At 42.1% G+C, this 25,378-nt stretch overlaps 1 protein-coding gene across 1 annotated transcript in view; it reads right to left on the bottom strand.

Moving 5' to 3' along the window:
* Window positions 1-25,378, bottom strand: part of PDGFC (platelet derived growth factor C) — a 229,557-nt gene that overhangs the window by 63,468 nt on the left and 140,711 nt on the right. The window contains exon 3 of the mRNA XM_014593535.3: window positions 2,064-2,244. Within this exon, the coding sequence (XP_014449021.1) occupies window positions 2,064-2,244 (181 nt within the window). The remainder of the gene's footprint in view (window positions 1-2,063; window positions 2,245-25,378) is intronic.

The following is a 25,378-nucleotide window of genomic DNA, read 5'->3' as shown; positions in this document are numbered from 1 at the left end:
TTTCACTGTTCTTGTCTATCAAAAAGATACTCTTCATACTTGCTGGGAAGATAACATAAAATTCTTCAAGTTTCATAGACAGTTCTCTAAATATGTTTAAACAGCTCTGTTGTTACAGAGTCCATATTGTGTGGCATTGTATAAATATAAGGAAAAAGATATTTTGGTATTCAGGGATTTTTTAAACCATTCCACAATTTCAGATAGAATTTAGATTACACACTGATCAAATATGATATCACTTCCCACCTGTTAGATGTGTCAGGATGGCAATGAAGAATTTGGCAGCTACCCACTGAAAAACACCTGTTGGGGGATTTTCTATTACCATTTTATAAAACTGAACATACTAGGTAAAATTTTGCTCTCAGGTCTGCAATTATTCCCTTAACTCTACATGGGACTGTGCAGTTTGTCCATGTATACAAAATCAGTTCAATTAGTGGTTCATTTGAAAATGGCTTAATTTTGTTTGGTAACAGGGTTCACTGCAAATATATAATGCAGTATTACTAAAAGATGCCACATCACAGCATAACATGTAAAGGTGACAACTACTATTATTACTAATAATATTAATCATTTAGATCCTGAACTGCAAAGACAGATAGGCATCTAACATCCACTAAAATCCATGGGAGCAGGTTCGTGTGCAGGAACTCTACATCCGAGTATCCATGAAAATCTGGGTTTAGAGCTTTCTACTTGAGTATTTCAAGCACTCACATATGAGATCATTATTTTTATAGTAGAGGCTGTTAGTAATCTCTATTACTTCCTCTCTAGCTCCCCAAATGCATGCACATTATGAGAAAAGTAAAGTGAATATCATTTAGGCTAGATATCAGGAGGTGCTACTTCACAGTCAGGGCGGCTAGGATCTGGAACCAAATTCCAAGAGAAGTGGTGCTGGCTCCTACCCTGGGGGGTCTTTAAGAGGAGGCTGGATGAACACCTTGCTGGGGTCATTTGACCCAGTACTCTTTCCTGCTCATGGCAGGGGGTCAGACTTGATGATCTCCTCAGGTCCCTTCCAACCCTACAAACTATGAAACTATGAAGAAAAGTAAAGTAAAAGACGCATTTCCGGTGTATAACTGAAGTCAAAAGAGTTACAACCTATCACGATTTTTTTTCATAAACAAATTTTCATATAGTTTCAGCCAACAGAACCAATTGGGCCACAAGATTATGAACACAGAATCAGCCATGAACAACTTAAAAATACAACCCTCTGGTTTTTAAATAGGGGTAATGTATTCAGAATGAAATCATTCCTGGTATTCATCTATTCTTTACGATATTATCCCCTCCTTGGAAATTTACACAAGCATTATTCTGGCCACTGGAAGAGTTGCATGTTGTTTAATAAAAGCAGTAGCAATATACTGAAAGTGAAAATTGGCATATGTTAGTGACAGAGTTTTCAAAGACAGGGCCTGGTTTTTGAGAAGTGTTGAGTATCTTGGGAATTACTAGTGCCAACCAACACTCAGGAAAGTGCATTTCTACAAGACAGTGTGCAATGAAATAATAACTTTTCTGTATTTCAGTTATTTACAATCATTTAGAGTACACGGAAGATTGGCTGTCTCCTTTTAATTGGAAGTTACACATTAATACATTAATTACTTCAATTCTTCCCCTGGGAGAAGTCCAGTTTCTTGGTACAATTTCCCAATTATCTTTGAAATGCTAGATTTCCAAAGACAAGCAGCTGATTCTTTATGTTGGCCAATTTCTTCCTAAAGCTCAAAAATGCCCTTTTTACAGTACTGCATTAGGAATGCAAATGTTTTACTGAAGTTTCCACATAAATGACTAAGCCCACAACTTCCCAACCCAAAGCCATCCATACTAACCACAAGAACATTTAGTTAGTTATAATACAGGAACAAAATGTATGGCATTGGAAGACACTCAGACTTAAAAATAGTAATAACGATAATAAAAGATAAACAATCAGTAACTCACCCTAAACTATCAAATTACTCTCATGAGACATATTATTCTTAAGATTTTGTTTTCCTGAAATGTTCTGGCCCCGAAATAATGTTACTTACTGGCACAAGAAGATTGTAATGAATGCAGAATCCAGGTTCAGAAGGGAAATATTCATCAGATACAAATCTTATCCTGATCTGGTTTCCTTTGGAGATTTGTTTGCTTGGCACAGTACTGGAACCACACCAGCGCCCTAAAATAGTACCATCACTAGGTTCTTCAACTTCTACAAAGTCATACCTGAAAGGAAAAGAAAATCAAATGTTGACTGATTAATTTTCCATATAAGCTTCGTGTTTTTTATCAGTATACTCTCACTGCATTTTAAAAACAAGAAATGTATTTTTCATGCTAAAGGCATGTTACTGAAACCAGTAATTTTAGTCCTAGGTTCTTCCTTCAAGTTGCTACTAGCTTAAACACATAATAAAATCATTCATTGAGGTTAAGAAAATAAAAGTGGAGTTAGCATTTTGAACAAAACCCAGAGTAGGTTTTATTTGTTCCTCATAGGAAAAGCAAGTATAATATAGAATGGGGAGGAATAAAATAATCATAACAAAGAATATGCAGTTTTGAAGAATATGCAGTTTCAAATTATTTTTAAGGGTGGGCAAGCAATTGGTATGTGTAACATTAGCAGTAACATTTTGCAATCGACCAGCAAAAGCTCAATGGCTTTGTTTCCAACTTACAACTCACCCTCCTCTGGTATCACAGGAAAGAAACTTTGGAAAGGCTGAAGTGGCATTAAGACAACAGTCCAGCAAAGCTCTTAATCAGATGGTTAAATGTAAGTATGTTTGTAGTTACACAAGGAACTTTGCTGGACAGGGGCCTAAATATATATTTATATATTTATAAATATTTAATGTATATTTATATAAATATATATAATTTATATTTTATATTTTATCCCAGGCGTAGGAGGTACCAGCTGCTGAGCTGGGGGGCGCCCCTCCCTGAACACTCCCCAGCAGACCCAGAGGTGGACCAGAAGTACTTGTGGTCCACTTCCAGGTCTGCTGCTGAGTATGCTGAAGAGCCACTGAGCTTCTGTGGGATGTTCCACATGGCCCAGCATCTCAGCATTCATGAGCCGCCTGCTACCTAGAGGTATGTAGAAAATACATGTAAAGCTATGTCTATGTCCAAATCTTTGAATTTCTCCAAATTGATTCGGAGAGATTAAAGGACCCTCTGATTTGATTCAGATTTGCAGCTTAGGCTACCAAATCGGGCCATATCTCCGCCAAATCGAATCAGGGACAAAGGTTTGCACAGCCCTAATGTATATCTCCCAACCTTTTGCCTATGGTGGCTCACAGTAGAGGTGAGTTATCTGCTCTCAATGTTTTATCTTTCCTACCCACTCCATCCATCAGCTGACGCAAGAAATAGTCCTGAAGAGTAGCCCTTAGAGCAGACTGCCTTCTCTTTGACCCATCAAATAAGTAGGCTGGGTAAACAGCTGAGAACTGATTTGGTATAGCACCCAGACCTCAAAAGGTGTAGCCAATGAGAAAAGGTACAAAAGTGTAACCTTTGTGACACTTAGATCATATTTGTACCTCCTCCTCTTGCAGTTGGAGACTAGACTGACAAACAGTTCCAAGCCTAGGAACTGGGCAGTACAGATGAGTTCTGGTCACTTTTCCCTCCCTTGCAACTTATAAAGCTCTAAACAACAGCTGAGGAACCAGAACTGTCAGTGGGCTTAGGAAGCCAGCACTGCATCGGTTTCTGCCTGGCTTGCATTTGCTAGATATATTGGCAACTATTAGGGATAGACTTTTATTTTCAAATGAGAACTTAGATTCTTAGAAGATGATGGCATTTGCCTGGCAAAGTTTCCTACTCTTCATGAAGTTTTCAAGCATTTCTCATAGTTTCTTATGAAGAAAGACACGCATACTATATATTTCTTGGGGGAGTTAGGATTAAAAAATGGTAAAATGTTGTTGAATTCTTTTGTAGGAAAGAAACAATGCTACCCACAACTTTGCCAAATAAGCCTAGCAATGTTTCATGTGAAAATTATTACTTCATAAGAATTTTCCACTGAAGTCCCCCCTCCCACCCCCCCAATAAGGCTAATTTTTATAATGATTCCCAGGTCCTTACCTAGACAGGAGGCAATAAATTCTTGTGTTGCATGTTTGCGCAAGCAAGATTCATGCATTTATCATCTCCATTTAAAGGACCACTATTTTTACTACTTAATTAAAAAATGAATGCAGTGAACAAGCTCATTAAAATGTGTTCAAAATCTATTACTGCCATGTATTTCAGTTTTAAATCTTTGTTAAACTTATTAAATACTACCAATTGTTTTATTACCAGAATGTTTTACATTATTTTCTAAATCACTCTGATATATTAGCATAATTTGACCCTTTAATGTATATATCAATGTTTTCCTCTTAACATCACCTCTATATGTGTGCATATAATAGTATACATTAAAGAATATTTGTATATGATGATATTCTAGCATCAGAGATTTGAGACCACAGTTTGGTTTATTCTTTTATAGTCAGTATATATGAAGTTCTCTAACCAGGTCTTCTTGTTTATGGCCTTAACTAGAAGACTAAACAACAAAACACACAAAAAATTCAAAAGCTATCTTTGTTCGTTCTTCTGTTTCTTGAGTGGTGAGTAAAAACCTATGGTAGGTATTATATTTACTGACTTCAAACTGCATAGCTTTGGATGTTAGGTATGCTACAGTCACCACTGCTCCTCTGTAATTTATACACTGCTTTCCACTGTACCTTCCGGACTCCTGCTGCCCTGGGGGTAAAAGAAAAATTCAAATTCCACAGAGTTTAAATCCTAGAAGTCTTTAAAATGTGCACTAATAACTCAGCAAGATGAGGGAATAACTGAATGTTCTGCCTAGCATAAAAAAGAGCCAGGCTTCAGCATATACAGAATAGACTCAGATAAGACAGTTTGGCCAGGGCTCTCTTTTGTATTTAGATATTTCCTTTTTGACCTTTCTACACACTATTTGCAAACAAGACTCTCTTGCAACTAATGCACTTCTGATTTTGTCTATGCATTACTAATGACATGTTAATCGAGTTTAGCTTTGAAAGACTTGAAAGCAGTTGGTATATAAAAAAAATACCAGACCAAACAAAGATAAGATGATACATAAACCAGATGTATAACGTGCCACAGAAGTAGGAAAGTGAGATGTGACATCTGACACAGAAGTGAAAACAAAACAAAAAACAAAAACAAAACACTATCGTTCGGATTATCAGAAATCCACTTGTCCCCAGGTGACCATTCTGGAGACACTGTAATCCTTATAATGCACTCACTGGTATAGTATTGCAGTAAGCACAATTGCCCAAATCACTATTTAAAGGATTTACTAAACCTGTTTTATGAGCCAATCAAACATAACTTTCTCACGGCAACATGATACAGTACATACAGCACTAAGTGGTTTATAATGATTACTCCCTTTCTCTAACATCTCTCTTGGGACCTATAGAGGATTTATGTTCTTTAATGTTCAACAAACAAGTCTGCTGTTGTAGACAAAATTTCTGGGCTCATATGGGAATCTCAGAATTGTGCAGATCTGTTTCTTACTCATGAATTCAATTGTAGGCAGAGTTTATTGCACAGAATAGTTATTAAGCCATAAAAGAAGAGAATCTTTAGAAAGTCTGTCTACATCAGCAAAAAAACAGCATGTTTCTCAGACTCACTGAAGTTCTGTCAATTAACTTTATCCTTGTCAGTTATCTTGAATGAACATACTGGGAGAGCTTGCCAAATGGATCAGATGTGCGTCTCAAAATTCCTAGCATTGCACGTGTTGACTGGAGTCTGAACTTGCTGTGAAAGATAATGAAACAAATAAGATGGCAAAGATACTTCATTGTTTACGAGCTTGCACTGCCCCAGGACAGAGTACAGTTCTGAGCCACCATGTAACAAGACTGAGCTGCAGTAGAGCAAACCACAGGTATCCAAAGCAACATTTTCGCTAGCAATCAAAACATTTCACACTTTGCAATGGAGTTACATAGATGACTATGCATAAAATAATTGCTTGCTTCACAAGGAAATCCCTTTCATCTTTTTCTTTTGCTATTAAAAAAGTTAACCTTGGAATGGCAATGCTTTCAATACAATGATTCAGAATACAGCTAATATTAGAATCATTGTATAGAAGGCAACGCAGTTCCAAGGTTAGCTTTTTCAATAGCAGAAGGGGGGGAAAATTGAAAGGGAGTTCCTTGTTCCATTATGTACTGTTCACATGTTACTCAGTGAAATTTGGAGATAGAGGGTGGTCTCATCAGGAGGCATATTCCCTTTCATTTTAATCAAAATCAGACTATATTTCTTACCTCTATCTCTGGGGTGGCGTGCATATTCTACTTCTTTATGATATGTGTGCCTAGCACAGTAGACTGAATTAACAGATAATCTGTGCAAAGGGCAATTTATATGTAGAGGTCAAGGAAGCAATGGAAATGACTCTCTCTAAACTTCAAGGACTTCCCAGCCAGGAAATGTATCTCCCCCCCACCACCATATTTTTCTATGGTTTATACTGTCATTTGCTAAATATATTATGACATGCTGTTTACCTTGGCCTGGAGTTTCAAGACCTTTGTGTGGCTTCCCTCTGCCTCTAGGAATTTCACAAATAAATCAATGAATGTATGAAGCAGAAGCCCACGTGTAATACGGTTCACCATATCAACAAAGTTGGATCTTTTTGTGCCTGTATATGTGTAAAAATTGTCATCTCCTTTATAAAATTGCTGGGCTACAGAAAAGTGTAATTTTACCCCCTTCTTTTAGTTATTGATTAGAAGTTAGAATAGTTTTTCTTAAGAAGAAATTGGGAATTGGAACAACCTCCCAATGGAACCTCATGTTATATCTGCTCTTCTCCTCTTACGGGCCAAAGAATGGGAGGAGTGTCAGTGTCTCACAGCTCATGAGCATCTCAAGCTCCCAGGCTCTTTTGCTCCTCAGCAGTTTCTTTTTAAGGCTGATGAGAAGCCAGAATGCCCCAAGAGCCCCAGCTATCAAGGTTTCCATGGTTCTGGGACAGCCCACCAAATAGGCTCCCTTAGAATCGGTGTGCCCACTACTTTGAGGCTGAAGAGCACCCGAGGAGCAGCACTCCAGACAGTCTATGCTTGAGCTGTGGCTTCTTTATGCTCCCAGCTGTGTTGCAACTTGGCAGTCTTTGGCTTGTAGAACTGCTGAGTTCTCTATCAGGTGGGCTCTTAGGGTTTCTGAAGGCTTTGGGATTAATGTTAATGTTCAAGAAAAAGGTGAATATGTGATGTTATTTTCACTTTCCGAACTAAATATTTAAATTTTCCTTCTATCGTAAAATGTTTAAATTTCTTTTATTTTTCTTCTAGTTATTATATAAGGCTATTTTAAACACAGAAAACATGATTAGAGTAGGTATCCCTGTTACTACTATAGAGAAGGCGAAGTACATTTACTCCACACTGGGTGGGTGCATCTAACATTTAATTAATGCTCAGTGGCTACTGCACATTTATTTAGTACTTGTATAATCAAGTACTAAATAAATGCACATTAACTGGAGTTACTGTACAGTAGCACTGGCGAATGCCTTTTTAGCAAAGCTACAGTGCAGTAATATATTAGCACTGTCTGTGCTGTGATGCAGTACTGTGCAGTATTGTTAGGCTACTGTGCAGTTAGCAACTCGTGTTGATGCACCCATAGACTAACTGTAGCAGTACTGAGTCCCAAGTACAGCCACAACACTCCCTGGCTCTCCAGATACCCTCTCCTCTTTGGTCTTATCTGCCAAACTTTGCTGTTAATACTTTATTTTTTAGAGAAAAGGGAAGCTTCCCCAGGGTCCCAGAGCAAGCTTTTTTCTTCCTCAAGCCTTCAGGCTCCTTACAACCCCCCCATCTGCCTTTGCTCTGCCCTCAGGTGCTAATTCTACCCCCCGTGGACCATCTGTGCCTTCCAGGGCACTAATTGCCTCAAGGGCTATTCATGGCCTCCAACCTTCCCTACAGCTGTGCCCATGTCTTGCAGGGGTTACCACTTACTCATTTCAGGGGCACTTGGAGGCAGTCTCATATCAGGCTGTTCTAGGCCTTATGTCCCTTGTTGGGCCCTTGGCCTTTTTTTCCTCCATTCCTGCTGTACCCTTCTGCCTAGACCCAGTGTGCCAGACCTGGCTTTTGGACTCCAGTTACTGTTTTGCCCTATTTAGTCTGGGCCTCCAGCCATCTTCTTGCCTCTCTAGGACTCCAGTCCCACCCATCTAGGGCTGTGGGCCCCTGGCCCTGTCTCTACCCCCTGTGGGCTGATTAGCCCTCTAAAGTATCTGTCCCTCTTGCCACCTCTAGGACAGGGATAGAAAGTAAGGATACAAACAAGTACAGATTAGACACCAGCATCCATCATGGCAAAAAGGGATGAACTGCACTCCTACGTGGTAAAACCCCCCAGTGGTAATGTTTACAGGAGGAACAGAAGGCACTTAAGAAAGGATTACTCGTCAGTACCAGAAGAACATGTTGATATATCTCAAGAGACGGCAGCAGAACAAACTTCAGAAGAATAACCAGACCCCCATGAGCAAGAGTTTTATCAGACTCCAGAGAATCCACCAGTACCCACAGAGGAACCTGATGACACCATGCAAACTAAGAGTAGACGTGTGTTTAGATTGCCTGTGAAGTACAAGTACTATATAATGGGATAGTGGTAAAGGCTAGACCCCACCAGTGAGGCAAGTGCTAGCAAGATCTGGTTCCATGATCCTGAAATGTTCCAAGTTAAAGTAGCACCTGATGAACATCCAACTATTTGAGAGGGAGATAAAGAAGGGGTGTGTGGTATATGGAATGTACCTTTAAGTGGGTGGGACAACCCAGTCTCTCCCCCTGATGCCCTGTGGGTACGATCTGTAGTGGTGGGTTGCTGTTCTCCCTGCAAGCTGTGAGCATGTGAGTTGCTGAATCCTGTTCCTAATAAAGATAAAGCTGTTTACCATCCCAACAGTCTCTGCTGAATGCTGACTTGAGGACAGAACCCCAAAGGCATGGAGGTCTGAGCGAGTACCCCATCCCTGGAACCCAATGGCATAGAGTAAACATTATAGAGCCCTAGGCTCCCTGTTACATTAAGAGAGAGAGAGAGAGTGTGTGTGTGTGTGTGTGTGTGTGTGTGTGTGTGTGAGAGAGAAGTTTTTCTGAGCTGAAGCTCACTCCATCAGATGCTGTGAAAGGATTTGCAATGAGCATGAACAATGTAAAAGAGAGAAATTAGAATAAAAAAGACGAGAGGGGGAGAAATCAAGGAGAGAGGGAAGGGAAGTGAGGGCAGTGCTGCAGTGCTGGAAAGGGCAATCAAACAAGCAACAAATCCATAGGAACAAAGAGGTCACAAAAACTAATCCAGGTAATGGGATAAGAATCCATAGTCCCTGTTTAAATCATACTTAGTACAGTCCAGTCTGTGGATCTTTTCTTGTTCTGCAATTTCCCAATCATCAATTTTTAAAAGTTTGCTGTCTTAGAACAGCATTGGAGTGTCCTCAGGTCAGCAATGGGGCGTGCAGGGAAGTTAAAGTGTTCTGCCACAGGCTTGTATGGCTTTCTGTAGCTGATATATTGAGTAGTAACAGTCATTCATTCTGTTATGGAGGGCTCGCTCCATGTCACCAATGCAGAGAGCCAGAGGGGCACTTTAAGTAGATTATGGCATATATGACATCGGTCAAGTTACAAGTGAACGAACCTTGGATGTTATAATCCATGTTATTCATTCAAGTGAGAATGTTGTCTCTATTAATGTTGGGGCATAGAAGGTCTGGTGCCTTGGTGAGACTTGAAGTTAGGTAGCCTGTTGCTCAGGAAATACCATCTGAGGTTGGGGGGCTGCCTGTAAGTTAGAACAGGTTTGTCCCCTATTTGAGATGGTCACCCTTTTGCAGGAGGGGCTGAAGGTCATTAATGATATTTCTAAGGTGTTCAAGCTAAGGGCTGTAGGTAACAACCAGAGATACTTGGTTGTCCTTGTCTCCAGGTTGGTATTGTAGCAGGTCAGAATGCAGCCTGAGTCTGGCTTTGTTGATTTGAGTGGCTACTGTTTTGGGGTTGTATTGTAATTGTATGCATCCCTGCTCCAAATCTTTAAGGTGTGCATCCCAGTTGATGGGATCAGAGCAGATGCTGTTGTAACAGAGTGTGGCTGCAGACAATGGATCTAGCGGTTTGTTTAGGATGAAAACTGGTGGTGCAAAGGTAGCTGTGGTGGTTGGTAGGTCTCCAATATAATGCAGAGAATCCGAACTGAATGGATGTGAGAAGAATATACTATATCCTTTCCATGCATATGCCCTCCCACAAAGGAGGGTAATCCCTATAGGCGGGGGCTATAAAAATAGCACAACCAAGAGAAGCATCAAGCCCTTGGTTTGCTATCTGTATTCCACTTTTCAATCATTAAGTGGAGAACTTGCTTTTCCATTATCATTAAATCAGCAATTTTTCACCAAGACTAAAATATGTATTCTGAATGATATACAGAAATAGAAAACTTACAATACAGGAAATAAAAGAAGTACATTAAAAGAACTAAATACCAAAACATGCCTATAAGAAAGGTTACAATGGGTGTATCTACATATCGCCCTACAGCAATGTAGCAGTGCACTATGTTGCCGTGTGGTGCGCTATGGCAATGTAGTGATCATGTGGGTCTACATGTGATCAGCAGCTATATCATCTTAGCGTCACTCTCCCCCAGTGTAGCACGCCACTACGGTGATGTAGCGGTGAAATATAACCAAGCGCCATGCATATGGCACAGTAGGGGTGGTTACTGTGCCATACTTTAGTACTTCAAACATACAGATGTGTCCAATGTGTACATCTCCAGTGTGTTAATACTTGTGAAAAGGAGTATTAATATTTTGGGGAGATGAACTACCTCTAGTAGAATTTATCTTCTTACCCACATATTAATAAACCAAAATACTAAGAGTTGATTCCTACACTTAAAATCTTACATACTTTAGAATAACTATTTAAGTTTCCTGCCTTTGAAGTGGATGCTACTACTTTAAATTGACCTTTTCCCCATCCCCCTGAAAAGCTTTTTCTTGTAAGTCAGATAAAAATATCATCAACAACAAAAATTAAAGTCAGACATGCCACTCTCCAGATGTAAAACTAACAAAAAACAGCCTTGAAAAAAGCCTTGTCAGAATCTGAACTCTCATTTCAGCAACAGCAAAGATAGAGTGTGTATGGCAAAAAGAGTGGATAGAAGCATTTTGATTATAAATACAACTTTTTTTACCAGGAGGCTGAGAATTGCAGTAAGGGGAAGAGATTTGGAGAACACTGCTAAAAAACCAAAACCAAACAAACCCACCAGTACAATTTAAAAATGATTTTCATAGTTTACCCTCTGGCATTTCTACCAAATATAAATTCTGTGAAAAGGTGTCTGGAAGCAGTTTATCTTCCAGCTGCTAAAATGTGTGGTTTGTGTATTTCCCTCCAGGCCTCCTCCCCTCTACAAGGACTTGGCTGTGCCTTTCACTAAGTCAGAGGGAATTTTTTAAGACATCACTACAGATTATCTAGTAGCTGGAAAGGCGATTAGCTGTGCTTATCAACTTGCAATTTTGACTATGCGTGGTGCTTTTAAATAAAAATGTAATAGTGATTTCTCACCAACAGTGGCTGGAATTAAACAAATTTCCAGGCTAATATTGGGCAATATATTTCTTGTACTTTGATAGTTAATGGCAAGAAACAATCTAGTCTAATTTGATCCAAAGATCTTTCATACCCATAAAATGTGGAAAACATATATATCAATGGGCAAATATCAATCCCCTGCTAGTATAGAAATTAGAGTAGTACTAAAAAAAAATCAGTACCCTACCGTGTGTGTAATTACTATCAGTAGTGACACTCATAGGTCTTCTAATAACAAGGACAGGTCTTGTTACAATTCAAGAAATATCTATGGGAGTTATTACTATTCAGTTAGAAGCATTTGACATAAGAATATTTTTAAATCAAACAATAATGTGCTATATATTTTTTACCTTTAAATATATTAGGTGCAGAGCATCATTTCCCAACTGGTGTGCCGCGACACACTCATGTGCCGTCAAGCACATCCAGGTGTGCTGTGGCCTTTTGGGCTGGAGCCATGTCCCTGGCCTGGCTGGAGCCAAGCCCTTCACCTGCTGCTGCTGTGGACACAGACAGATGGGGATTGTGGCTCCAGCCATGCAGGGGACATGGCTCCAGCCAAAAATGCTGTCTGGCTGGCTGCGTACCACCCCTTTCTGATGGCATCCAGCTGGCCACATACCACCCCCCGCACCCCATCAGTGTCTAACTCTCTGCCCTTCCCCTCCCTGCGCTGCATCTGGTGTGCTGCGGTGCTTTTTTATTTAGGTAGGTGTGCCACGGTGTGAAAAAGGTTGGGAAACGCTGGTGTAGAGAATGGGCATTGCTGTGTATCAGAAATGGGCTTACTGAAAAAGTTTCATTTACAGATCTGTCAAATGCTTTTTCTGGGTTTATCTACTTTTTTTAATGTTTCCCAAGACTGGTTAGTAATGCATTCCTGTGTTCTAGTGAACACAAATGGTTTTGTACTTCCATATCATCATCTGGAAATACAACTTTATAAAAACATATTTTAGCCTTTAGGTTTCATATGAATTAAAGGAACAGGACTCAACTTTTCCTCTAGTTTACACTGTTACAAGCCATTTAATAATGGGTTTACATTTCTGTTAAGAGAATCAAGCCACTAGGGTTTAAAAACAAAATCTCAGTCTTCAAATAATTTAATTGGATACTTGTAATGGAAAGGAACAGGCACTTTGGAAGTATCTTTATTCATTTCCCAAGAAATCTCTGGTCTTAAGTACATAAGTACTTAAGACACAGACTTTACTATAAAAGTGAATCCACCTGTACATAGTAAGTCATTACTAAAATGACAAGGAGCATACATTTACAAAATGCAGAGATACAATACATTTGTGCATATAAAAACAGAGGTAAAGAATCTTTAAAAGGGTGCCGTCCAAATTATTCTCTTAAGAAACCTAAGAATACTTTTTTGTTAAAACCTAACCATAATTCTTTTTTCCTGATATCAGAAAATGATAACGGTATTTCCAATGCCAGCTGATATAACCCCCCCCCCCCCCAATTTATAGGTATCTGGTGCCATTTAAATAGGGAATGTTTGAGGTACAATAACATTTTATGAATTTAATAAAATCACACTTTGACATGGTTCAAGAAAAATATACCTGCAATTTTTGTACTGACATTATTGTACTATAGAGAAAGATACATCTGGAAAAACCAAGGGTCTGGGAAAACTTGAGCACATCTTTCAGTCAGCTTATAAAAACAAGATATCAATCTGTTTACTTACCTTGGCCTTGATCATTTCACAGGAAAAATCTCTCAAAAGTGGCCTTGGGTAAAAAAATCTGTGTGTTCCTAAATCTGATTATGTTAACTTTGCTTCTCTTCAGGGCTTCTACCATTATATCAGAGGTACATAAGCATGGGAAGAGGGCCTTATACAAAGTAATAAACCAGTGGCAGGATTATTGTGGGCTACTGGAAAGAGGAAATTTTGCTTGTAGTAAATATCCATGCCTGTTCTTGCCTCTTCCATGAGTTTTGCTTAAATGTGAGCCACCAGCCTACTGAACATCTTCCATAGGTTATGGGTTATGATGAATACATATGTAATGCATTTTCTCTGTATGGGGATCTGGGATAGAGAAGAAAATTCAGATCCTCTTTGTCACATACCCCCCTGCTGCTGATTGGCAGAGGGGCCCTGGTGGCCCTGCTGCTTGCCGCATGCTCCTGATTGGCCAAGAGGCAAAACCACAGTATGTACAACACAATTACCATATATAATATGCTGCAGTTTTTGCCTCCTGCTGCAGATTGGCCAAGAGGCCCCAGTGGCCCCACAACTTGCTGCTGATTGGCTGAGGGGCAAAAACTGCAACATATTTAAAACTGTGGTTTTTGCCTCCTGGCTGATCAGGAACAAATGGCAAGTGGTGGGGCCTCTCTGCCAATCAGAAGTGTGTGTGTGTGTGTGGAGGAGGGGAGGGGGCACGCAGAACAAAGAGCAAGATTAAAGGAGCCGCTATGCAGTGTGCTTCCAGCATGATTAGGTAGATCCCTATATATCACAATTGAGGTAATGCCTGGAGGCAGCAATTATAGTTCAAGGCTCCATTGTGTTAAACATTGTCCATACAGATAATGAAAATGTAGTGACTTATTCCAAAGAGCTTATGACCATTCTAGGGTTTTATGTTTTATAGTGCTGACCTCCAGGATTGGCAAGTACAGAGCTTCACAAAAACCTCACCACATTGTAGCACAGTACGCTATTTGGAAATTATTCAGATTGTAATAAAGTACATATTTCTACTCCACAGATTGTTATACATCTTGTATCATAACAAAATTAACAAGTTTTGTGTTCAAAGTCCTCTTCACTAGCCAAATTTAGGTTTCTTTATTTGCAAAGTGTAAGCTCAGTTGCGTGCTCTCTCCCTGTCGCTTGTCTATGCTATTTCAACCTCTTTTCTCCCCCCAAAACCATGATCCATTTCTCTGATTTTGCTTCCATGATTTTATCTTCATCTCTTCTTATCTAAGGCACTCAGTCCCTTTCTATACTCCAAAAGCTAGCTTCTCATTCATTGCAGGGCCCAGTACACTAGGGGAGTATTAATTTCCACTCCCTGGGTTCCATATTCCAGACTCTTGGGGAGTCCCAAAGGCTGGTCTGTGTGGCCCTATATGTTAGATTAGGCATGTGGTGCAGGGCCTGATCTGGGCATGCAGGGGTGAGGTGTCGCAGGGCCCAATCCAGGCTACAGGCCCAGGATGAGGTGGTATGGAGTCAGATGTAGGTCTGTGGGGCTAGCTGTACTAGTACTAGTGCTTGTACTAGAAGAGAAACATTAATTAGCTACAGTGCAGGACCAAGGCTAATAGTTCACACCCAAAGAGAAGTTGCTTGCTTTGCTTCACCTGAATGCAGCAGTACTTGAAGGTAGTGTCATTTTACTATGTGAATAAATCCAAGAAATTATTTGAAGTTGAATATTTATATAGTAGCCATGGAGCATGAGTCAGAGAAAGAGAGGGAGAGGACAAATAAAGTGGGACAACAGGTAAGGAAATACAGATGCCTGTCTAGTATTAGGATAGTTGGTACATCTGCTATTTCTGCAGATTAAACAGGAGGAAGCTGCATATAAACCTGACGGCAAGCCTCCTGGCTGTACTGTACTCAGAAGTGTAAGTAACCAGAAAACATCAGGGTGGGAGTGCCTGCCATGTATAACCTACAGTATTTAGAGACCATATATAGTAAGACTGGATTATGCTGTTGGCCTTGTCTTTGTTGTTTGTATTTAATTCCTGGCATCATGCCACCATGACAATGGGCAGATGTTCTGTTATCAACGTATGGGATCCATCTAACCAGAACTTGAAAAAAGTATCTTTGGGCATCTTCCGGACAGCCTACTAAAAACTCCATAGGGTATGTTGAATAAAACCCTCCATCAACAGGCCAAACAATCAGATGAAGCAGCTCAACTCTGAGAATGGGCCAGAGAACCACAGCACAGCAACATGTAATGCAAAAGGGAAACAAGTAGGTTAGAATCTAAAATATATCTGATGTATGCAAACAAATGCGAGAGGTATAAGGAACAAACAAGATAAGCTGCAAGTCACATCCTGTGAAAAGGACTGATATAACTGGTATCACAGGCACCTGGTCAGACAGTTCTTATGGTTGGAAAGCCAACACTGAGGGCTACAGTGATATAATGATGGGATTTATTATAGACTGCCATAACAAAAAGAGGATACGACACTCTTCAAGGGGATATCAAAGCATCCAGAAGTTATGAGTGGTACTGATGGGTGATTTCTATTTTCCTGAAATCTTCTAAGAGAACAATACAGACAAACATAAAATGTGAATCAAGTTCCTAACTTGTGTGGAGGACAATTGTCTGTTCCAGAAACTTGAGAATACAACTAGGGGATCATCTATCTTGGATCTGGATAATTGGTGGAGGATGTAAAGGTGGCAGGAAACTTGGAAAGAAGCGATCACAATATGACAGACTTCATGATCGTGAGATGGGAGAAGCATGAGGTCAACAAAACTAAATCACGATATTCCAAAAAGGTGAATTTCAACTGACCCAAGAGTTAATTGGCATAGTGCCATAGTAAGACAAACTAAAGTATAAGGGCACTCAAGAGTGCTGAGGGCTTGTAAGTTTAACAAGAAACTATGCTGACATGATGGAAGCACAAGAAGAATGGTAAGGGACCAATGTGGCAGTACATGGTGCTTCTAGGATACCTCAAATGTAAAAGGAAAGCATACAGGCAATGGAAAGGTAGACAGGTCACCAGAAAATAGTAAGAACTCACAGGGACAAAATCAGGAAGGCAAAGTTAAAAAAATCAGCTGCACCTGCCAAAGGAAGTTCAAGACAAAGAGAAGAGGTTCTAAAAGTATGTTGGCCAGAAAAGAAACACAAAGGAAGCTGTGGTTCCATTTGGTAAATACCCAAGGCAAAATCTTAAAAGATGTATAAAAGGCAATGCTGCTCAAGAGCTACTTTTCCTCAATTTTCACAAAAAAAGTTAAGCTGTAACCAGACCCTTAGTAAGGATTATTTGGATACGGAAGGAGACAAGCTGAGAGATGAAATAACAAGACAGACAGTCAGAGAGCTTTTGATGGGTCTGAATGAATTCAAGTTGCAGGGACTGATGAACTTCATCCCAGCAGGCTGAAGGCACTGACAGAGAAGAAGTTGTGGGAGATGGACTGGGTATCAGAGGACTGGGAAAAGGCCAACATACTGGCACTGTTTAAAAAAAAAAAAAAAGGGCAGAAAGGAGGACCTGGAGAACTACAGATCAGTTAGTGTCACTTCAAGACCCAAGAAATAACTGGAGCATATCATAAGAAACTCTTACTTGCAAGCATCTGGAGGAGCAAAGGCTAATCACAAAAAGCCAGCATGGATTTATTGAGAATAAATTGTGTCAAACAAACTTGATCCTCTTTGATAAAATAAATACTTGGACTGATGAAAGAAATACAATAGATTTACTAAAACTGGACTTCAGCAAGACTTTTGGCAAAGTCCCACATGACTTTCTCATAAACAAATTTGAGAAGTTGAGTTAGACAAAACTGCTATAAGATGAATAGACAACTGGATTGATAGCTGCAAGAAAAGGGTCATTATTAATGGATCCATGGCAGAATGGCAGGAGGTTTCAAGTAGAGTCCCACAGGGACTTAACTCAGGCCCAGTTCTGTTTAATGTGGGTGTGTCTACACATAACGTTATGTTGCTGTAGCAATGTGCTATGGTTATGTAGCACCCGTGGTCAAAACCCATGATACCACAGCTATGTCACCCTAGTGACGTGCTCCCCTGCTATAGCATGTTGCTAAGGTGACATAGTGCCTAAAAATAACCATGTGCAGCACATGCAGCACAGTACCAGATGTTATTGTGCCATAGATTCATAGATGCTAGGGTCAGAAGGGACCTCAACAGATCATCAAGTCTGACCCTGTGCCCTGGGCAGGAAAGAGTGCTGGGGTCAGATGACCCCAGCCAGATGCCTATCCAGCCTTCTCTTAAAGACTCCCAAGGTAGGGGAGAGCACCACCTCCCTTGGAAGTCCATTCCAAATTCTGGCCATCCTTACCAAGAAGAAGTTCTTCCTGATGTCCAGCCTAAATCTACTCTGTCAGTTTGTGACCATTGTTCCTTGTTACCCCAATAAATGCCCTGGTGAACAGAGCATCTCCAATGCCTTGCTGTATCCCCCTAATGAATTTATAGGCAGCCACAAGATCACCTCTCAGTCTTCTCTTATGAAGGCTGAAGAGATCCAGTTCCCGTAGTCTCTCCTCTTAGGGCTTCATCTGCAAATCCTTAACCATATGAGTGGCCCTCCTCTGAAACCTCTTCAAGGTTATCCACATCCTTCTTAAAGTACAGCACCCAAAACTGGATGCAGTACTCCAACTGCGGTCTGACCAATGCCGCACAGAGGGGAAGTATCACCTCCTTAGATCTGTTCATCATGCATCTGCTAATGGAAGTACTACATGATGGCATAGTAACAATGGCACCAAAGCACTACATGTAGATACATCCTGTGTTTATTAATGTTTTGGATGTTCATATAATGAGCTGATTAAGCAATTTTGCAGACAACATGAAACTGGGAAGGACTGCAAACACACTGGAGGACTGGAGTGCAATTCAGAAGGATCTTGATATATTGGAAATCTGGGCTGGAGCTAGCAGGACAGAAGTTCAATGAATACAAATGCAAAGGTGTTACACCTCAGAAAGAATAATCAAATACACATGCAAAATGGGTGATACCTGGCTAGATGCCAGTGTGCGGGCCGGGAGCGGTCCAAGGCCCTTGGGGGGGGGCGTTTCGCGCGGCGGGCTGTGGCCAGCAGCCCAGACACGCCGAGTCGGGAAAGGCAGGCGGCATGCTAGAATTAGGCACGGAAGCTTAGTGGTTGATTTAAGATTATTTTACTTACACCAAAGATGGTCGCGGTGCAGGCAGGAAAACTTGCTTGAGTTGCAGTTACAGACAGAAAAGAAGAGAGGCGGACTAGAGTTCCTTCCCGTGAACCTTCTAGCCCAATCCGGTTGAAGGCTCTAAACCGCAAGCCCGTTGTGTCAACCGAAGAAAGTAACTCGAGGCAAAGAGCTCTGAATACACTCACACGAAGTTTGCTAGGCTCCGTGGAACTTGCGCGCAGGGAAGGGTACGTCAAGGGATCAGGCGGCGACGGGGAGAGGCGAGAGGCTGATCAGACCCCTATAGCCAGCTCTAAGGTACACGCACTGGGTCCGATAGGCTCCGCGGTGCACCTAGAGTTCTCCTTGTGACAGGGGGCCTCCCGGGGCCGAACTCTGTGGCCCGCCCGCCTGTCACCATGACAGCAGGCCTACTCAGGGCCGAGCTCTTCATGGCCCGCCCACCTGTCTCTGGGCAACCGCCCGCTCATCTCGCCCGCCACGCCTTTGATGATAATCAGTTCAATTATGATGATAATTAAGCGGGAGGCTGCCCTTCGACTGCCCCGATGCCCAGGGGCGCTCTGCGGCTCTGACCTCCCCTAATACTGCAGCCCAAGCCTCACAGATGGCATCATGGTGTTCTTCCTCACCGGCCCCCGCACTGGGCCCCAGAATCTTCTATGCAAGACCCCACTATGGTCTTCTCTACTCAGGCGGCCACTCTGCCATCATCTGGGCTACCTCACCCTCCTGAAGCCTTGTTCCCCTCTTGGGTGTGGTTCCCCTGGAACCTTCGGCTACCTAGCCCTGGCCCACCTCAAGGCCAGTTGGGACCCCAGGCCCCCCGGCTCTTGGGCGTCCCTCGCGGTGGGCCCCCGGCCCTTTTGACCCTCACTGGTCCTGGCCCCAGCATGGGCCAGTCGAGGGGACTCTCCCCTTCGGGCTGGGTCTTTCTAGCCACTCACTCTACTCCTCGGGCCTCACCGTGCCACTACTCCCTTCCTCTTAGGAGCAACTGCAGCACCTCGCCCACCTTACTCCCACTCTCGGGGTCCACCCTCTCTGGGCCCCTCACAAACACTGGCCCTCTCGGCCCTCACCCAACTCAGGGGTCACCCACCCGGTGGTGGTGGGCGCTAGGGGGTAAGGCACCCCGACCCGCCTTTCACCGGGGTGATCACTGGCCTGGCATTTCCTGGGGGCTCCCGCACCACTGAGAGCCCCACCAGACCACCCACTCCCGGCAGGGTGCAGTTTCAGGTCATGCCCAGGACCAGGAGCCTCCTACCATCCCCTTGCAGCTCCCCCTTACCTCCGGGCGTTCACCACAGCCCCTAAGGCCAGGCAATGTTGCTGCCTGACCTGTTGCAGCCAAACTGCCTGGTTTATATAGGCCCCAAAATGGCTGCCCTAATCAGGCACCTGGAGGCTGCCAGCTCCAGGCCCTTAAAGTGGCAGGAGCACCCTGTGCTCCGCCACACTCCTCCCCTCCTTAAATCACTGCCCCCTCTCTGGGGCCTCTTCTCACCGCCCCCTTACACCGGGGCTACGCAACCCACCGGTTGCAAGTGGCAGGAGCGCCCTGTGCTACGCCATACTCCTCCCCCCTTAAATGGGGCTCTCATCACTGCCCCCTCTCTTGGGGCTGATCTCACTAACGCCTCCTTACACCGGGGCTACGCAACCCACCGGTTGCTCTCACCACCGCCCCCTCTCACTGGGGCTGCCCGCTCACTGGGGCCGGGGTCACCATACCCCGCACGCAACCCACCGGTTGCACTCCTCAAGATGTTTATGGAGTCCCCCCTTAAAGGGTTCTCCTCCGGAGATCTCCAACTTGGGCAGAAACCGCTCAAGCCTCTTATACGGCTAGCAAGCCAATCACTAGCCGCCACGTGGGAATAATTTAGAACTGGCCAATAGTGGGACACAAATTTGTATACGAATGGCGGGAACTCCTTGCACCATGCATTTCTTTTTTGCAACGTAGAAATGCACCCTGCAAAGAAAGCTATGAGTGGCGGGAAATAGTTTAGCAGTGCCGAAGCGCACACAAACAAAAATCACACCCTTGGGTTGTGACAGCCAGCACTATAGACAAGGATCTGGGAGTCTAGGTAGATCACAGATGCAATGACTCTGCAGTGTAATGTAGCTGAACAAAAGGAAAATTCATTTTGGGATGCATCAATAGAAACATTAGGTGCAAGACATAGAGGGTGACAGTGCTTCTCTACTTGGCACTGGTTAGACCTTATCTAGAGTATTGTGTGTAGCTTTGGACTCCAGAATTTAACAAGGACCATTAAGGAGATTCCAGAGGCGAGTGAAAAAAATGATAAAGGGCTTCAAGGCAAGCATCTGGAAGTACCAGTGGACTTGAAAAGGGCCACTGTAATGACCCTGTTTAAAAAAGGTAAAAAGGAGAACCTGGGGAGGTTGAAGGAAAAAGGCATGTTTAGCTTGCAGAAAAATGTGCGTAAGAGGGAACATGTTGGTAATCATCAAATATCTGAAAGGCTGCCATAAAGAGGGAAAACACCTTTTTTCTCTTGCTGAAGAGATCAGAAAACAAGACAATGGCTTGCAGTTGCAGCAAAGTAAGTTTAAACAGGATATTGGGGGCGGGAGGGGGGAATCTTCACTGTTGGAAAAATGAGGAAATGGGACTGCCTAGGGGAGCTGTGAAATCTCCATCACTGAAGGTGCTCAAGAAGAGGTCGGGCAGGCATTGGTCAGACATAATTTAAGAGTAGCTATGCCTATGCTCTACTATGGGTATTTCCCATACTTCTGGGCTTTGTTGATTGTCACATGAGGCCAGACATATATTTTTCTCCTCCTGTCATTACACATGTCAGGGTTTGGAGGGGGTGGGCAGCTCCATCTTCTTCAGAAGCATTTGTTGTTTGCTGCATCCAAAGCTGGGGTTTTGACTCTGGTATGTCAAAGCTCCTGGTGAAATGAAAATCCAGAGGCTCCAGGTCAGAGGTTCTTGCCCCCTACCCCCTTCATGGTCAGACCTATAACCATATTTGGGGTCAAGAAGGATTTTTGTCCCATGGCCAGATTGGTACAAAACTATGGGGGGTTTTGCCTTCCTTTGTATCAGGGTGCATGGCCCCCTTCCTTGGATCTCTCAAAAGTATTTTAACAACCCTCAGAGCAGCAGGACATTGGCTGCCACCTTTTCTCCTGCTTTACCTGTGGCAGGTTAAGGAGTTATGCCTTATGGTTGGGTAAAGTTTGACTTTGTAGTTTTACTCATAGGTTAGGTAATGGATTTGTATAGGATGGTTTGAATAGGAATGATCCTATCTCAGGTGGGGGGTTGGGCTAGATGACCTCTGAAGGCCCCTTCCAGCCCTACTTTTCTATGATTCTATGAAATATTCAAATTCATGAACAGAGGGATATGGAACCACTAGAGACCTCCTAGGTTAGTTGTGCTCAAACTTCTGGCCCTGTAGGCCATATGAGTGGCATAGGGTGACCCTGCCCATAGACCTCACCTGGAGATCAGCCCTGTGTGCTGAATCCAGTGTGGGTTTGGCATGCAGGGTCAGTCTCCAGGTGCAATATGGTGTACCAGGCTGGCCCCACGTGCCAGATCCAGCCACAGCCCAACCACATGCAGCAGCCTGGGGCAGTGTGGCAATTTGGCCACAAAGCAATCCTTCACACCAGCATCATCTGATGCATAGGTCCATGTCATCCTGCCTGCAGGGCTCCCCATAGTTCTGGAAATTTGGTGGTGAGGGAACAGTGACAGTGTTAATTACTGTTGCTCTGCTAGCTGCAGCAATTAATTTTGCCACCACTCCCCCACTGCCAAATGTCTCTGCCAGCTGGAGTTTGAGGATCACTCTTCTATGTTATCAAGTCCAGTCTTGAGCTATTGTAAGCAACTTTGTCAGATAATCTCCTTCATAAACCAACTGAGATTCATCTTAAATATCTTTCCCCTAAAGTAGTTGCTAGAAAGCTATTCAGTTTTAAAGGTCAGAATTCTGCTTCTAAATTTTTAGCTTTAATTAATTCACAGACAATGTGTATCATTTTGGTCTTGTATATCCTCATTCTTTAGCTTAAATTAGCGGTGGTCTGACTAGTATCTGTAAGGCAATGGTAAGTAATATGTAGGTGATTCATGGATCATGCTAGGATCCTTCTTTAATTAAGAGTTTGATGATAAGGGTTAATGGTTATTCATAAGAAATTCTGAGGACTGACAGTGGCTCACTGATTCAAAACATTGGGAGACCACCGTCTTAGTACTTTTCCTTTCCTGGTATTACCATCCAGATATATTTAGTAAAAGTGATTTTGTATCTATACAGTCAGTTTCTGTGGAATAAGGTTAGTGCTTATGAGGCTTAAATAATTTCTGATATCTCTGTACTCTCTACTATAAATAAAGGACATTTTAAGTGTTATAACCTTACCTTTATTTTATTTCTTGCCTTTTTATCTGCTTTATCAACAGACATATCTCAAAGAATTTGGGTGTTCAATATTTTAACTGTTTCCAAAACCTTAGATTGCTTTTACATTAGAATCCAGAATTCCCCAGCTCTGTCCACAATTATTCCTTGTCTCCCATTAATGGATCCCTTTACTTTTGTAGATAAAATAGTCAATTTTAAGTTTCTAGTGGAATTAGCAGTTTATGCTAAGCAATATCCATTCTTTGCCACAGTATGAACCATTGAGTTAAGTGGATTTAAGGACAGCAGCTCATACACTGGAAATGGTCAAGACCCAGTGAAGCCACTCTATGAATGGTTCTATGAAATATTTATGCGGTATGTAAGAAGATTTATATAGGATCAAGGAAAGCTTGGGATATGTATGCCTGCAAGTGTGTATGTATGTGTGTACTCGTTCTTAATTTTCAACTAAACCCTAACATACTCCTTTGAATGAATTTCAGAGATACAGCCATATAGGTTTGTGCGCAAGTTATTTTCTGATGTCATAAAGCTTTGAAATGTGTTCTTAAAAATAAAACTTAAGTCATGTAGGTATCAACCCTCCTCCCCATTCTTTCCAGTAGTTGTCTTTGTTTGGCTATCTTACATCAGAAGGCCTACAGTACAGGACTGAACAATCATGCAGCCAGAGCTAAATCTATACAGAAGAGGTATAGATCTCATCTATTTAGAATAAAGTAAGCACCATACACAACAGTACAGTTCCTATGGCTTTCATCATCTTTCTTTTTCAAGGAAAGCTCTATAAGAAACATTACCATATCCAAATGTTTAGTCTACTTATTAAGTTTATCATAACTCACCACTGTGTATTACTTATGTCACAGAATAAGACGGTCAAGCAAATAATTTTCCACTGTACAAGTACAGGCTACAAAGAAAATGCAACATTTCTGTTGTCTGAGTTTCTTTTTCATACAGTTATGTCATTGTTCAAAGATAAGAAACAACTTCAGAAACAGTTAATAATTTTGTAAACTAGATTAATTAAGAGAATGAGATAATACTTACCAAATCCGGCTGATGGTTTGCCTAAGATCTCTCGTCACCAGAGGGTTTTGCATTGATACGTGCAATATACAGATTCCAACTCTGCCCCCGATTGTCACTTGGCCCAGACTTCTAATTAGCTTTTATAGGAAGACACACTTGCTCTTAAACAGCAATAGAGTCCAGAAACTTGATACACCTCACAAATAGGCCCCAACACTGGTAAATTCATATAATAGGTAGTGCAAGATAACACTAAGACAATACTGGTCAGACTAATAAGCAGTAGTCTCAGGTCATCAGATACTTAACTGCTAATTTTCATAGGTTTCACAGGAATGGAGTGTTTAAAGGAAGGATTTGAAGACCAATGAGTTTTGCAGAGGTTAATAGAGAGCTCTGTTCAACTGTGAGGGACTGCATGGTAGAAAGTGCTAAGATACTTGTTTGAAAATATATCAAGTAGGTGACAGGCTGATTGGAAGTAGGAAATTGAGTGGAGAGAAGCTATGAAGGACCTTGAAAGGGAAGGCAAATAGCTTGCATGTTATGCAATAAAAGAATGGGAGCCAGTGAATTTAATGCTTTTGGCTCAATACCTCAAAAACACCACATGAAACAGCCTCAGAGGGGAAATGTTTCCAGAATTAAAAATGAAATAGTTTACTTTACCTGAGAAATATATAATTTCAGAATATTATTTTTGTGCATTTGATCTACTGTTAGTGTTTAGCACATAGTCTTCAGGCAAAAGTCTTGTATATTGCACAGGTAAGCTAGACTAGACCAACCAGCTTTTGGAATTTTCTTTTCTGAATGATAACCTTGGGTGCTGACAGACATTCAGTTCTCTGGTCTAACTCTTGGTGCTTCACAGAAAGCACCATGAGTTGGACTGACCCTCCCAACCCAACAAACACTCACTGTTGGGTTGGGAGGGTGAGGGATTAGCTTCACTTTGGAGCCAATCCAGCAAGAGAGGCTGCAGACTCTTCCCCTAGCCCTACCACCCCTCCTCCCAGCTCTGGTACTATCTCAAAATAAAAGGGGGAGAAGGCATGGGAAGGAGATATGTTCTGGGGTTTACCCAGCCTGTGCTGGAGTGGAGGGCTTCAATCCACCCACCCAATCCTCCCACACAGGATGGGGAAACCCCAGATGGAACTCCCTCCCCTTTCTTCCCTGCCTCCCATCCTGAATACAGTAC

This window comes from Alligator mississippiensis, chromosome 2 (genome assembly GCF_030867095.1).
Source record: "Alligator mississippiensis isolate rAllMis1 chromosome 2, rAllMis1, whole genome shotgun sequence".
NCBI classification, from domain to species: domain Eukaryota; kingdom Metazoa; phylum Chordata; order Crocodylia; family Alligatoridae; genus Alligator; species Alligator mississippiensis.
Note: the sequence above shows the minus strand (reverse complement) of the source record. Positions and strands in the feature narration are given on the sequence as shown.